Source organism: Pectinophora gossypiella, chromosome 5, assembly GCF_024362695.1.
Source record: "Pectinophora gossypiella chromosome 5, ilPecGoss1.1, whole genome shotgun sequence".
NCBI classification, from domain to species: Eukaryota; Metazoa; Arthropoda; class Insecta; order Lepidoptera; family Gelechiidae; genus Pectinophora; species Pectinophora gossypiella.
The window spans coordinates 9,291,015-9,305,996 of NC_065408.1; the positions used below are offsets into that span (position 1 = coordinate 9,291,015).

The 14,982-nt window shown below is 35.4% G+C and overlaps 1 protein-coding gene across 1 annotated transcript in view; it reads right to left on the bottom strand.

The window, feature by feature from the left end:
- Positions 1-427: 427 nt before the first annotated feature.
- The window catches only part of LOC126366873 (RYamide receptor-like), a 47,189-nt gene continuing 32,634 nt past the window's right edge, over positions 428-14,982 (bottom strand). The window contains exons 6-11 of the mRNA XM_050010206.1: positions 14,879-14,973; positions 13,683-13,808; positions 11,161-11,261; positions 8,161-8,251; positions 960-1,037; positions 428-863 (exon numbers count right to left, since the gene is read on the bottom strand). Coding sequence (XP_049866163.1) covers positions 504-863; positions 960-1,037; positions 8,161-8,251; positions 11,161-11,261; positions 13,683-13,808; positions 14,879-14,973 — 851 coding nt within the window. The 3' untranslated portion in view covers positions 428-503. The remainder of the gene's footprint in view (positions 864-959; positions 1,038-8,160; positions 8,252-11,160; positions 11,262-13,682; positions 13,809-14,878; positions 14,974-14,982) is intronic.

Below are 14,982 nucleotides of genomic sequence, written 5' to 3' on the forward strand. Positions count from 1 at the left end.
ATATCATAATCCGTGACTGCATTGATTTGTCCTTTCACTGGGCTGGCCAGACTCTAGAGTTGCCAAGCACCCTCTTAAGGGAGAGAGAAATTGAATTTAGCAATGGCACATAGCCTATACGTGAGTTACCAGAGTCAGTCCAAAGCGTCACTTCACAACGAACCGTATTCGAGGTAAATCCCAAAAGATTTAGTTATGACGGTTCAATTTAATATTCTTTGCGATACCATATCGCAAAATATTTTTTTCCAACAAGGCAAATATCTATACAAGTAAATGATGTTGAATAACTAAACAAAATAAACAGAACATGAATTTCCCATACACAAACAGATATATGCCGTTTGGTATTATTTGTTAGAATAGGATGACGGGTCAACAAAAGAAAACCATTCTCTTAGTCTTTATTAAGAATTCTATGCATAGTTCTATCACATCACAATGTTTCCTTAATTCAATAAATAAAACTCTTATTTAAATATAATCTAATGGAAATTTTGTTTCTACACTTTATCGTCGTAAGATATGTCTGTGAATTCGACGATATTGCTGTTTGGAAATATATACAGTTCGCTTACTCTTTCGTCGCCTATTGGGACATCATTTTCACTAAGTGGGCGTTTCCCTGATGCTCTAAGCTTATTTATGTCCCTCTTATTGTTTAAATTACAACCCAGTCTGTTTCCATTGCCGTGGAATCCGTTCTCCGTTCTGATGCTATTCTGTGTCCTCAAACATTGGCAGGCGTTCCTCAACGGAGGCTTTAGCGAATCTACCGGCATGTTGATTGACTTTCTTGTCGAATACATTCGCTCATTGGTCGAGCGGAAAGACAATACACGAGTACGGTACGAATGGCCATCCTGAAACAAAGTCATATGACCTTTTTATCATAAATTGTGTAAGTGTAACATTGCCTTTTTAATACCTAAACGCCTGTTAAATAATTCGATACTTACATCGTAACTGTCATTGGCATATCTATTCGGCTTCTGTCCGAAGGTAAACCGCTGCTTAAATTCTTTCTTGAACTTTTCCTGTAAATTAAAAATACGTAATTAGAACTTGTAATGTAGGTCAAGACCCAAACTTCGGACGCACGGTAAGAAAAATTAATTACAAAATTGCTGTGGGTGCGTAAGATGTACTTTGGGTAACTAACTGATTTATGCGTTTATTAAGTTAGAGAAATGACGGTAACGTTGACCTTTAGCATCTCTGCCGTAAAATAGGCTTTTTGACAACCTAGTCAAATTTTAATGAGATACTTTCTACGAAACGTCAAAACGCAAGTTTTCTTTGGAGTTATAGATTGATATACACTTCTCATCAAAAAAATCGAAACACTTCCGTTTTCATTGTTTCTGTCTGAATTTAACACAAAAAAGAATTCATACGATGAAAAAAAATACATAAATGTATAGCTGGCAGTTTGGCCATTACAGTAATAAGCGAAAATTCTAAATTCAAAATTAGAATTTCATTTGTTTATCTTATAAACGAAATGAATCACTGTTTTGAGACAAATGTGTGTTTAGAGTTGGAGTACATTTAGCGTTTAAAAACTAAAAATTGGCGCCTATCCTTAAACTTTTTGTTTTTTATTTCAATACTGTAACTTTGGGACGTCTGAAAAAAGGTTTTTTTTCTAAAACGTATGGATACTTCGCCCACAGAAGCCGCCCAAGTTGTGGCATTGCTGGATTCTGGCCTTAGTCAGCGTGTTGTGGCTGCAAGACTGCATCTAAGCCTGTCATCTGTTCATAGAGTCTATAAACGTTATCGGGAGACTAGTTTGTTCACGCGCCGTTCAGGATCTGGCAGGAATCGGGTCACTTCTGAGCGAGATGATCGATTTATTGTAACAACTTCTTTAAGAAATCGACGCCTTAACGCTTTTCAACTGCAGCAGCGGCTTCGTGTTGTACGAAGGGTGGCTGTAAGTGACTCTACAATTAGAAGAAGGTTGAAGGATCGTGGACTGGTACCGCATAAGCCAGCAAATGGGCCGAAATTAACTGCAGACCATCGAAGAGCGCGCCTTAACTTTGCACGTGAGCACCTAAATTGGTCATACCTACAGTGGAGCAAAGTTCTCTTTTCTGATGAGTGTAAAATTATGCTGTATGGTAACGACGGAAGGAACAAGGTCTACAGAAGAGACGGAGAACGCTATGCACAATGCTGCATTGAAGAAAAGGTCAGCTATGGTGGCGGTTCTGTAGGTATGACCAATTTAGGTGCTCACGTGCAAAGTTAAGGCGCGCTCTTCGATGGTCTGCAGTTAATTTCGGCCTATTTGCTGGCTTATGCGGTACCAGTCCACGATCCTTCAACCTTCTTCTAATTGTAGAGTCACTTACAGCCACCCTTCGTACAACACGAAGCCGCTGCTGCAGTTGAAAAGCGTTAAGGCGTCGATTTCTTAAAGAAGTTGTTACAATAAATCGATCATCTCGCTCAGAAGTGACCCGATTCCTGCCAGATCCTGAACGGCGCGTGAACAAACCAGTCTCCCGATAACGTTTATAGACTCTATGAACAGATGACAGGCTTAGATGCAGTCTTGCAGCCACAACACGCTGACTAAGGCCAGAATCCAGCAATGCCACAACTTGGGCGGCTCCTGTGGGCGAAGTATCCATACGTTTTAGAAAAAAACCTTTTTTCAGACGTCCCAAAGTCACAGTATTGAAATAAAAAACAAAAAGTTTAAGGATAGGCGCCAATTTTTAGTTTTTAAACGCTAAATGTACTCCAACCCTAAACACACATTTGTCTCAAAACAGTGATTCATTTCGTTTATAAGATAAACAAATGAAATTCTAATTTTGAATTTAGAATTTTCGCTTATTACTGTAATGGCCAAACTGCCAGCTATACATTTATGTATTTTTTTTCATCGTATGAATTCTTTTTTGTGTTAAATTCGGACAGAAACAATGAAAACGGAAGTGTTTCGATTTTTTTGATGAGAAGTGTATTTAATCTACGCGTACCGTTTTGTTTTATGAAAATATATTATAAGCTTGAGAACGTCTACTCAGTCGTGTCGCCAAAACCGACTCAATATTTAACCCTCCCCTAAGGTAAACAAGCTTGTTGACTCAATTATGAAGCTATATCAAATGCCGGAAATGTCAAAGGTACTATCAGGTGCAAAAGTCGAATCAGTTTATTGCAAAGTAATAGATTCACAAGACAGACTGTTTGCACGTAAGACCTTCTGATTACGTGTCGCTTTTGTAATAGACCACAAACAGCCACAAATATAATCAATTTTATAATTGGGTAGTTTCCTAGGTCAAAGATAAACTATGAAATTCTGATAACTAAATAAAGACAGATTGAAAGGTGAAAAAATAGTCTCTCTTTTTTCTATTTAACTTATTTATGAACTTTAATACAAAGAAATGTAATAAAAGCGACATTTTGTGACGTTTTTCTATGACGTCACAGGTTGCTTTTTTACAGAAATTCCGGATTTCCGGTTTCCAACTGGAAACTAATCTAGTAAGTTGAGAGCACACGTCAAATGGGTTGCATGCTAGCAAGATTATCTATTTGATTCGCCTGGGTTATTCATTCATCCACTCATCCGTCCCTTTCCTTTTCGGCAGATAAGAAAATTACAAGTGATTATAACTTAAAAAAATAAAATTAGATAGTGTCTACAGGAATAATCAAGGCAAATACCTGAAAATATATTGTATTCCTACGTGATGTATTTTAAATACATAACATACGTAAATGCAGTGCACATTAGGAAGAAAATGTTTAACATAACCTTATTTAAAAAATATGAAAACCAGTCGATGTTGACCTTGTTAATTACTTAAGTAATTCAACATTATACCTCTATAAAGATAAACAAACCCGCATTTACTTTTACTATTTTTATTTGTTTTCATGTAAAATTCAAACAAAAGAATTAAGTTTCCTTATATTCTTTACTCATAAAAGAAAAGTCGACTTTGAGTTCTGTTTTACCCGATTCCTAGATTAATAAAGTATTTCAAAGAATAAAAATATAATGCTCAAATTTTTTAATTGTGGGAAAATATTACTCTTTTAGATCTGTTTTTTTTTTGGAATGCTATAACAAGACAATGGATTTCGGTAGCAACTAATAGAAAAAGTTTCCAACACATTGGAAATGTTACAAATCGGTGAGCTATTACATAAAGTTATGACAGTAAATCTTACTTTCTTGTGAGTAAGTACTACAGATTGTTTGCACAAAAGTTTCACGTATCATTAATTCGTCTTCGAACATAATATTGTATAGTTTTTCAGACTATGTGGTTTTGTTTCATGGACATTTATCATAGTATATTTTCTACTAATTCAAAGAATAAGCGAACATGTGTATTAAATGTCTTACACAAATAAATGTTTTACTTTCGTCTCCAGGCCTTGTTCCTACTTAAAATTCGACTAATACATGTTTCTTTTGATGTGACTTATTGTAGATTTGCCGCAAATGGCATTAACTACTAAGCCGGACAAATGAGGAGCGCTGAGGATTCTCAACCGGTATAAAATTTAAAACAACAGACAGTTGGGCGCCAACCTCGGCTCAGGGCGTCGGCTAAGAGAAAATAGTTGAAAGAATTAACGACAATAACACCGGCGGTGGGGTCGGTATTGGGGTTCTTTACATTCGACTGAAGTCATCAAAGTTATTAGCAACACTCGCCCAAAAGTTTTCATTATGGAGTGGTAAACTTTAGTTGTCAGCTTATGAGATTATAATGATAATAACGAGTCGGCTTCACTACACTAATTGCTTTGTAAATCTCGTTCACGTCATGGCTATGACTTACATTAAGTTGAAACTATCAACATACCTACACATAAATTCATTTCATAGAGCCAATAATGGCCCCGATTTCTGCAGACACCTAATTTTATTTTAAGTTATACCCGTCATTTCCTTATCCACTGAAAAGGAAAGGGATGGATGTTAGACAGATCTTAATTTTAGGAAGAATGAGTTAATTAATGTAATATAACCCGGGCGAATCAAAAGGTATCTCGCTGGTATGCAAACCGGTTGATGTGTGCTGTCAACTTAATTCTGTCGGGTTATCGGCCAATGTAAATATTTCTGATTTCAGATTTCTGCTTAAAACTGACGTGTGATCCATAAATTTTATGCCTGTCGATTACGCGTCCCTTTCTTTTTCAGCGGATAAGATAACAGGCAGACAGGTATAACTTAAAATAAAATTAGATGGCGTCTGCAGGAATTTGCACCAATATTACTTTATAATAATATTTATTTATCATAATTTATTAACTTTACATGAGTTTATACATAATGTCTTAATTACAAGTAACGTACTATGAATTGTTCCTTAGTATCTGAACTAGGGCGAGCCTGTATCTTAGATACTAGTCTCTTCCTTGTGTACAACGTAATGCGTAAACAAACAGAGTAGAATCAAAGCGCAGGTATATACTTATGGACTGGGTGAACGATAGGTATCATAAACAAACATCAGACTACTTATTTACTTTCACAAACAAATTTTGTACCTTGTCATAGTTCTGTTGTTTTACCAAACTGTCAGTATTTACTTACATGTATAGTAATTTTGCGAGTAAAATGATGAAGAAAGAAAGCAATTAACTGTATTAATAAAGAATATTGTAGATGTTATTGTGGGCAGTTTGTTTTGAATTTAGCTATCAGTTCTGCCAACCTAACAATGAAGAATGTGGTATGCTTAATTAATATTTATTCGTAGGCTCAATCCTATGAAAAGCCGCCGCTGCTAGCCGTTTAATGACGTAAATGTTACATGAGTCATACCATTAAATTGGTATCTCCAACATTCCAAGGACTTTAATCTTATTATTGAAATATAATCGAATTAATAACTAACGTACTTAATAACTATCGCTTGACACATTAAAAGTTCAAAATTCCCTTGCAAAGTAAATTAAAAAACATTAGCCGTGGGTAATTTATTTTTTACTAAATGATATGACGTCAGCGCGGCAACCCTTGAAATATTAGCTGTCACTTTCGAGCATATACCCTGTTTTATTACACCATGTGACAACTTAATAGTTGTCACTGTAATCAGTATAAATCGTATCCCTGATAACGAGTAAAATCTCGAAGAAACAGGATCTATATTTAACCCCAGCTAAACATTAGATTGTGAAGATATACATTCATAGCTGTTACTGTAATTTACAGTTACGTTCGGCTTTGAAGTTGTGAATGAACCGCAGTTCGTGCTATCTGTGTCTAGATAGGAACTTTATATCCAACATGACTGAACTTTATGACTTTGCAATGTTGGTAGCATGAAGCCAAACATGTTAGAACCAGGTGTTATCAATTTTGCAAGCTTTTATAAAGAGGGTGTTACTCCTTGAGATATAAAAATATGAGAAACGTGTAGGTACACTTATACCTTATCGCGTGTTAGTAAAGATCACAAAGGATCGTAGCGGTAATGTGAGAGGGAGCCACGCTAAAAAAGAATGAAAGGAAAAGTGATCATGAAATATATAAGATTTCAAATAAATGTTAATAAAAGTTTCACATATATGTATGTACTGATTTTAAGTAATGCGAATGTTTTCTTGCACTCATCATCTCCCTAGCATTATCTCGTTTTTCACAGGGTCCGCTTACCTAACCTGAAGGTTTGAAAGGTCCAAAAGAGACTGCCTGTCTGACCTTCCAACCCGCGAAGGGGAAACCAGCCCAATACAGGTTAGGTCACATATATCCGAAAATGCATTTCTCGGGAAAGCGGGTTTCCTCACGACGTTTTCCTTCACCGTTGAGCACGTGATAATCATTTATGATCCAAACATGAAATCGAAAACAAATTCGACAATCATTGGTTTCGGCCTGTGCCGGATTCGAACCTGCGACCTCAAAGTGAGAGGCAAGCGTTTTACCAACTGGGCTTCCACGGCTGTTTTCTGTGAATATTTTCTTGCACTATAAGCTATAGCTATTCAGAAATTTTCTGGAAATGTGATAGTGGGTATGAAATTTGTGTTCCAAATACACGCGAGTTTCGAGAACGGGGAATCTCGATATCCAATTTCTGAGAAAACTGAAGTTCACATGGAAACCTTTTACGGTAAATAGGTTGGTTGACGTTTAACTACAAAGTGAAGATGTAGGACTCCTCTTACCCGGTTAATGTCTTACCCTCCTCTTAACTATTCACTTTAGTTCTGAAAATTCCAAGATTGTAATGAAGGGGAAACACATCGAGGAACGTTATTCAATTGTTTTGCTGATCGTGTGACAATTGAGGATAGGAAACGATTTGTTTGGATTTATAGAATATCCTCAAGAACGGCCACCTATCACGTTGATCTAACAGAAAGCTCGGCGAGGTGTGGGTACCTCTGACTACCCATTGCGATATAGCGTGAGCTTATAGTGAGCTTATGTTATGTTGATAAGAACAGTTGAAATTTCAACCGACTAAGTAGTTCTAAACTAAGTAGTTGGCCGTTATTCCCAGTCGCCACCGTATGGATTGCCACCAGGCCACCGATCAAAGTAAAATCAGTATTTCCCACTAGTCAGATTGATGGTCAAGATTAATTTGCCCAACGGGAAGTTTTGTTCCCGTTGTTCAGATTCATTTAACTGTTTTGCATATTTTTATTTAGCTACTTTGTGGGAAGGAAATACCGGTAAATTTAGCTAATAAGAGTATGTAGACAGTCTACGAAACGTGTGAGTCTGTCAGTAAAATGATTTAATTACGTGTACTAAATAAGCTTAACCTTTGACGCCAAATACTGTTAACGTTCAATTTACGAAGCTTAACGAGCACAATAGATTGTTACGACTTTATTCAGCGTTCCGTATTACGTGTCGTTCATTAATTTTATGATATATAATCATCATTTGTTACTAGCTCATGAACAAATCTAATAAAGGAAAGGGAAATTCAAAAGACGTCACAAAATTTAATACAAAATGTGAAATTATTAATAGGTACTATATAGGTACCTATATATATTATATAATTATATATTATATAGGTATATTCTCTCGATTCAACGCGATCTAGAGATTTTGAGATATAAATTAAACAACTCTTCACAGCAATAATTGTCGAATTGAAATGTAGTGTTTTGAATTAATTTAATGAAATTCATACTTACGTTGTAAATAGCGTAGATGAAAGGGTTGTAGCAGGAGTTACTCATCGCGAGCCAGTCGAAGCAGAAGAATAGTATATTTATGTATCTGTACCTGAAAACAAAATATTAATTTAAAATACGTAAGTAGACCAGTATGTAAGAATACTTCTATGCTGTTTTGGGAGGGAATAAAAAACAAAGAACAATCATGTTCATTTGCTTGTCTCCTTAGGCATGTTGTAAAATCCGACAGAGAGATTGTGGTCTTTCTAACATGATGCCTTGGCTGATCCCTTGTGACCATAAGATTCATCATATTATGTCTCATCAAGGTACTTGTGGCTCTGCCAACCCCATTAGGAATAACGGGCGCGAGTTTGTGTATGTGTAAGTATACCTGACTGATGACTTTATTTGTTTCCACTACTATGTATTATAATGATTGGTCCAAAGTCTGAAAGGGAAATGTTTGTTGGACATATTAATTATATTATGCTTGCCGTATCTGCTTGTATGATGTATGCAGAAAGGACCATTATTAATTTTCTTGTGCGTGATTGACAATGACATCACACGGAATATTAGGGTCGGGTGATGGTAGTAACAAGTTGTAACAAAGGTCGCTGTTTATATGTGAAGGAATGACACAGTAACAGGTGCTCAGCTTCGAAAACACAGAGCGCATAATACGCCCACTGCCTGTCGTGGGTACGGTGTGAGTCTTTGTGTTCAAGTACACTGCAAGCTACACTATGTGCTGTAGTCTAAAGTCACAACATTTTGCGCTAAATTTCCCTGACGTAGTGGCGTCTACAAACACGACTCGAGAAACACCGCAGTAGCGAATGATATGGATAGTGTTGTTATAGAAATTAAAACTCAGGGAAGTCTTATATTTAAAATCGATAGAAAGTTAGAGGAACTTGACGAAGCAAACAGCGCTGTGTCGCAGGTTCTGAGCTGGTTTACAGTAAATAACCTAGTTCTAAATGCTAAGAAAACGAAGTGTATTAAATTTGCTCTACCAAACGTAAAGAAAGTAAAAAATAACATTAAAATTAACGACGAGAATTTAGATTTTGTTGAACACACCGTTTTCTTAGGAATTACTGTAGATTTAAAACTTCAATGGGGCCCACATATTGTATCACTAGCGGGCAAGCTAAGTTCAGCAGCATATGCCGTCAGAAGAATCCGACAACTCACAGATGTACCCACTGCTAGACTTGTCTACTTCAGCTACTTCCACAGCGTAATGTCTTACGGTATTTTATTGTGGGGTCGAGCCGCTGATGTAGAAACTATTTTCATCATTCAAAAAAGGGCAGTTCGCGCTATTTATAATCTGCGTTGTCGGGACTCTTTAAGGGAGCTGTTTAAAGAAATAAATATACTGACGGTCGCAAGTCAATATATTTATGAAAACATTATGTATGTGCGTAAGAATGTATCTCTCCTTCCGAGAAACTGTGAAAGGCATACTTACAATACAAGGAATAAAGATAAAATTGTTGTTCAAAATTCTAGATTAAGTAAATTAAATTCATCTTTTTTGGGGTTATGTATACGTTTTTACAATAAAATACCAGATAATATTTTAAATTTGTCAGAGAATAAATTTAAAGCTCACGTGAAGCTTACTTTATGTAAAAAAGCTTATTATAAGATTAATGATTACCTAAATGATAAACATGTCTGGTATTAAATGTGTTCCTCTAGTTATTAAATAACTTGTAATGTACCCTCATTGATTTAAAAGATGTGTTGCTGTTGCAGTTTCTTGTCATTTCTTCTCCTCAGCCATAACACCTTGCGAAATGACGTAAATTCAAAATGTTACATTGACCTTCAACAAGTTTATCCATGATAATTACGTTGAATAAATGATTCTGATTCTGATTCTGATTCTGAGTCATTTTCACGTTCAAAATTGTTGGTACGAAAAATTCTACTCTTGCGTAGTAAAAATTTGTTTATTATTACAAAAGAAATCCTACTACCCAAAGTTCACAAATTCTTGTGCCATGAGAGTTGTAGGTGTATAAAAAAGTAAATATTTGTGTAACCCTTCTAAAGACGCGTTTCTCTCGAGATCAAACGGATGGAGAAGTTAAGCGTCGTGTTTACCGTCTTGCGACAATCAGCTTAAAGGTCTAAGTACTTCGTGCGGGTCCTTTAGATGCTAAAATCTCAATTTAGTACGATTGCGTGCACCAATTTTCTAGGTAACTCAAACAAAAAAAATCAACTAAAAAGGTCATCCCGTAACCCCATTATTTCTTAAACAATTTCAAATTCAGAAGAGTGTATCGATCGATGTTTGTTACCACATTATATAAGGTAATGGAATTTTTAAAGTGTCTTTTCGGTGGAATTATTTGAAGCAACCTAATAAAATTATTAGATTTTCTTTATTCGCAAAGTGTGAGTATTTTTGTAATCTTAAGCAAATACTATTAAAAGTTTAAAACCCAAGATTAAAACTAATCCTTGGCTAAAGACAATTGACGTCATTGATGGCTGAGAGATTAGTTACTATGGAAACATTCAATTATTCATTATAGAAGGCTAACGAACATAGGTATGATTGTCTCGTTATTGGGAAGAAATAGTTTTTAGTAAACCTATAATTTGTAGGTTGCCAAAAGTTGCCAAAAATGCAGTACCTCTTGAATCCTGTCCTTCGCTTCCTTCACAGAAAAAGTTCTTCAGTGGGATGAGAAACTATACCAAACATCATACGATAGCGTCAAACAGATTTATCGATTAACATAGCATGTTTATAGTTACTATCATAATATTCATATATATATAACAACACACTGTATACGCATATGATATCAAAATACACACACACACACACACACACAGAGTGTGTGGCGTACGCAGTGTGTTGTTATACTTCGTAAGCTGAAAGGTGAGTCGCGTAGAGTTAAAGTCAAACAATACATAGATGATTTGGCATTAAAACTAAAAGTTCCTTGAGAAGGGTAACTAGTCAATTAAACGAGCCGTACTTACTCATTAATAGAAGGGAAAAAAGATTGCAGAAGTAAATAGCTCTGTAGAGGCAGCCAGCATAATGCGAAAAGCGCCACGACTAATACCAACATTTTTATAACCTGAAACAAAAAAGAAAGTTTAACGCACAGAATGTGGATAATAATTGCCTATTTTTTAGTTATATTTTTACCTTATGACCCTTTGCGCAGCGTTTAACTGCAAAATCATAGTCTTACTTATATATTTATTTCCTAAAGATCGGAAAGAAGAAAACGTAGAAAAACTTATTTTCAATCAAAACTGCTTTTCCCGACTAGCTGCTTTTCTGTTTCGTAACTCGTCCTTCAGACCGGATACACTCCACGTTGCTGCTCATTTTATAGCAATTTATCACGAATTTTAGTGGACAGTATGGGGAAGTGTCAAAATTTAGGGAGTGCTGCTTTACCGGTACCTACCCAATCTCATATCGTATGGAACCTGGGGAGGGTTGTTATATCCCAAAAAGCCTATATTATATTAGCCATTTGGTATGGCCACGGAACGTTAAAAAAAACTATTTCTTGAAGACTGCAAAAGCTTAATAGTGGTAGGACTGTTATTATAGATTTTTTTCATACGTTCAGTAACGTATGCGTTCTCGAATATATCTAACTACGATCCTATTATACATATATACACAAGAACATGCTTATTTCCCTAATTATGTCAATAGTGTTGAATGAAAGTTACACATGTTACGATGAAAGACTCAAACGTACCCTTAAAATATTCTTAAAGGACAATGCGGGTACAAATGGGCACATTTGAAGGGCTTTCTCGCGGGCTCTTGGAATAATTTACATTAATTTGTTTGATCGTTTTTTATTTATTTTATTATTGTCATTGTTTTGTGTTGCGAATTGTAAATTTAATGTAAGGTTTTTTTTTTGGTGTAAAGGAATAGTATCTAAAGTATTTCCCTAATGCAGATAAAGATAAAAACAGATAAAATGTTTTATTAATTAATTCGTGAATTGCAACATACCTCTGAACTGTTAATAAGTACAACATAATTGGAATCCTTTTATTTTTTATATTACCCACATTCACAAAGAACAAAGTGAAAATTTAAATGAACCCCTTATATGAGGCTTGAAATTAAAAGACTCGATGTTACTGCCCACACCACCCACCCGCTGACCCGGACACTCCGAAAAAATCACAACAATTTGAGTGTTTTTGGGTTACACGCTTTTGTTTTACATTTTCAGGAAGTAACGCCAAATCATTTTCCGGAATTTTGAGGATTTTAATTTGTACACAGAGTTTAATGTATTATTTGAAATAGGTAGGTACTTAAATCCAATCTTTAATTGTCACTGACGCTAAGTGACGTTCAATTTGATATTGTGCTGATTCCAGTATACACCACCTAATTTTATTTTAAGTTATCATTTTATTATCCGCCGTAATGAAAAGATAAATATGATACGCGTAAAATTTATGGAACACGCGTGAATTTTAGACAGAAAAAACAAACGTCCGTCTGAAAATGCTACATTGGTCATTAACCGTCAAACGGGTTGCATACGAGCGAGGTGCCTATTTGATTCGCCCGGGTTATTCATTCATACCGTGATTCATTTCAACATTAACACCTGTCAATCACTCGTCCCTTTCCGTTTCGGCGTATAAGAAAGCTATAAATTTAAATTACAGCGGGGTTAAAAAGACACATCGAAGCAATTCATCTAAAAAAGCAATATTGCAATTTGATATTTGCGCATATAAAAGTAAGTGCGCAATGCAAACAAATGTCAAATAACAATATTGCTTTCTTAGACGAATTGCAACAATGCGGCCACCAGGTAAAAAAATAATAATTAAGAAGTGTCTGCGATGCCATTATAATTATAAATAAATTAGGTATAAAATTTGAGTTTTGTGGCAAATTTCCGACCATGATGCTCGATACAAATAATACGCGTGCAAAATTACGATCGTTATCATATCCCTAATTCAATTTTCTTAAACCAATAGCAATACGCACGTTTCGATAAAGAGTGATCACTTAAATAAATAAACACTATTTGCCGACTGAATTGGAATGGAATTAAGTGACGTCATTCTAACATTAGTGTTTGCCGTGAGGTCATGTATTATTGTGTATTGCTATTAAGTCTAGCACTATTATGACAGTCACTGACTCTCCCCAAAATTTAGTGTTTCTCAGACAGAATAATATTTTATTATCTCCTATAATGATTTCCTTAGAGATCCAAGACCGGATTTACGGCACAACGCTTCCTTAAGAGATGAATTTTAACCAGAATATTAAAATGATTTTCTGTTTTCATGAGTCTTTTATCTGAGGTTTATTTTAGCAAAACAACAGAGAATTTTAAAAGAAAATACTGTGCGTGAGTAGGTACCTACGTTAATAATTATCTTCAACGAATATTTTCCGAATGTTAGTGACAGAATGACATATTTTATCGCCAGCTATTTATCTTAACACACTTATACTTACGACCCAATTCGAACTACTTTTTACGTACCTTTTTCTTGTTTTTCATATGGTTTGCATCTCGCAACTCCTGCGCATTGCCTGGTGCCCGCGCACCCCACAATTTCATCGCCATATGCGCATAGGCGAAAGTTATCACGAACAACGGGATTACGTACTGCGTCAAGAAAAAATAAATTAGTAATAACACTAATACCTACTTAGTGGTTTTCTAACAATAATGTATAATTATATATGACGACTCTTACCTAGATTTGCGGTGAGCAGATTTACTTCCAGGCCACAATTATATTATGCAACTACTTACTACAAGGCCGGAATGAAAAAGTATTGTGCAAAGTCACCGATAAATAACTCAGACTAACGTAAAGTAAATAAACCTGTGCTAGGTTTCCTGCTTTTATCAGGATGACTAAGCGAACCTCGAGAAACACTGACTAAAAAGTAATTACGTTAGTCCAGGAAAGTGTTAGTTCCCGAGCTAACTTTGCTGAACTTTTAAACCTACACGACTTCAACGACAAATAATATTGAAAAATAAATTATATTTAATCACTTATCAGTTGTTCAGCAGAGTCGGAGCGTTGTTGTTTTTAAAGTAAGTAAGTAGGTACATTCATTACCAGTAAACATCAGAAATATAAATAGATTTTTTGTAAGTCAAAAGCTGCCTTCTTTTAATAATTATTATGATAATCACAATCTAAAAGCGCTTTGTTTCCTCCTTCCGAATACGAACGAGCAACGTTTGGCATTCTCTGCCCGTAAATTTTTCCTCAAAAAATACACGCGAATCTTTATTTTCAAGGCAAGAGTGAATAGGCATGTTTTAGGTAAGCATGTTCCATCCTCGGCCACATTATCACTTACCATCAGGTGAGATTGTCAAATGCTTACCTAAAAGAAACAAATACAGTGCACTAATATAAACTCTAAGAGTAAGAAAGAAACATTTATGACTTCTGGACACCACAGACACAGACAGACAGGTACATTACATTCAACACAGGACAGAAACCATACGGAAATCAATACACAAAAAAAAGGAAAAAAGAAAACAAAATCGAGATCAAAAATCATTAACAAAAAAAAAAGAAAAACAAACCAAAATCATAAAAATAATACTAAAAGACACAGGCACAGAAAGAGAGAGGCAGAGTACAGGCAGAGGCAGAGTATTCGCGAGTATTCGCTTAAGTTAGGATGAAATTAAATAATATAATTTACCTGGAATATATACAACAGTAGTCTGTATATAGATAGCGAATTGGAACCGAATTCACTGGGAGCACAGAACGGCTTCTTATAAGTTATTTTCGTCACTGAAATCA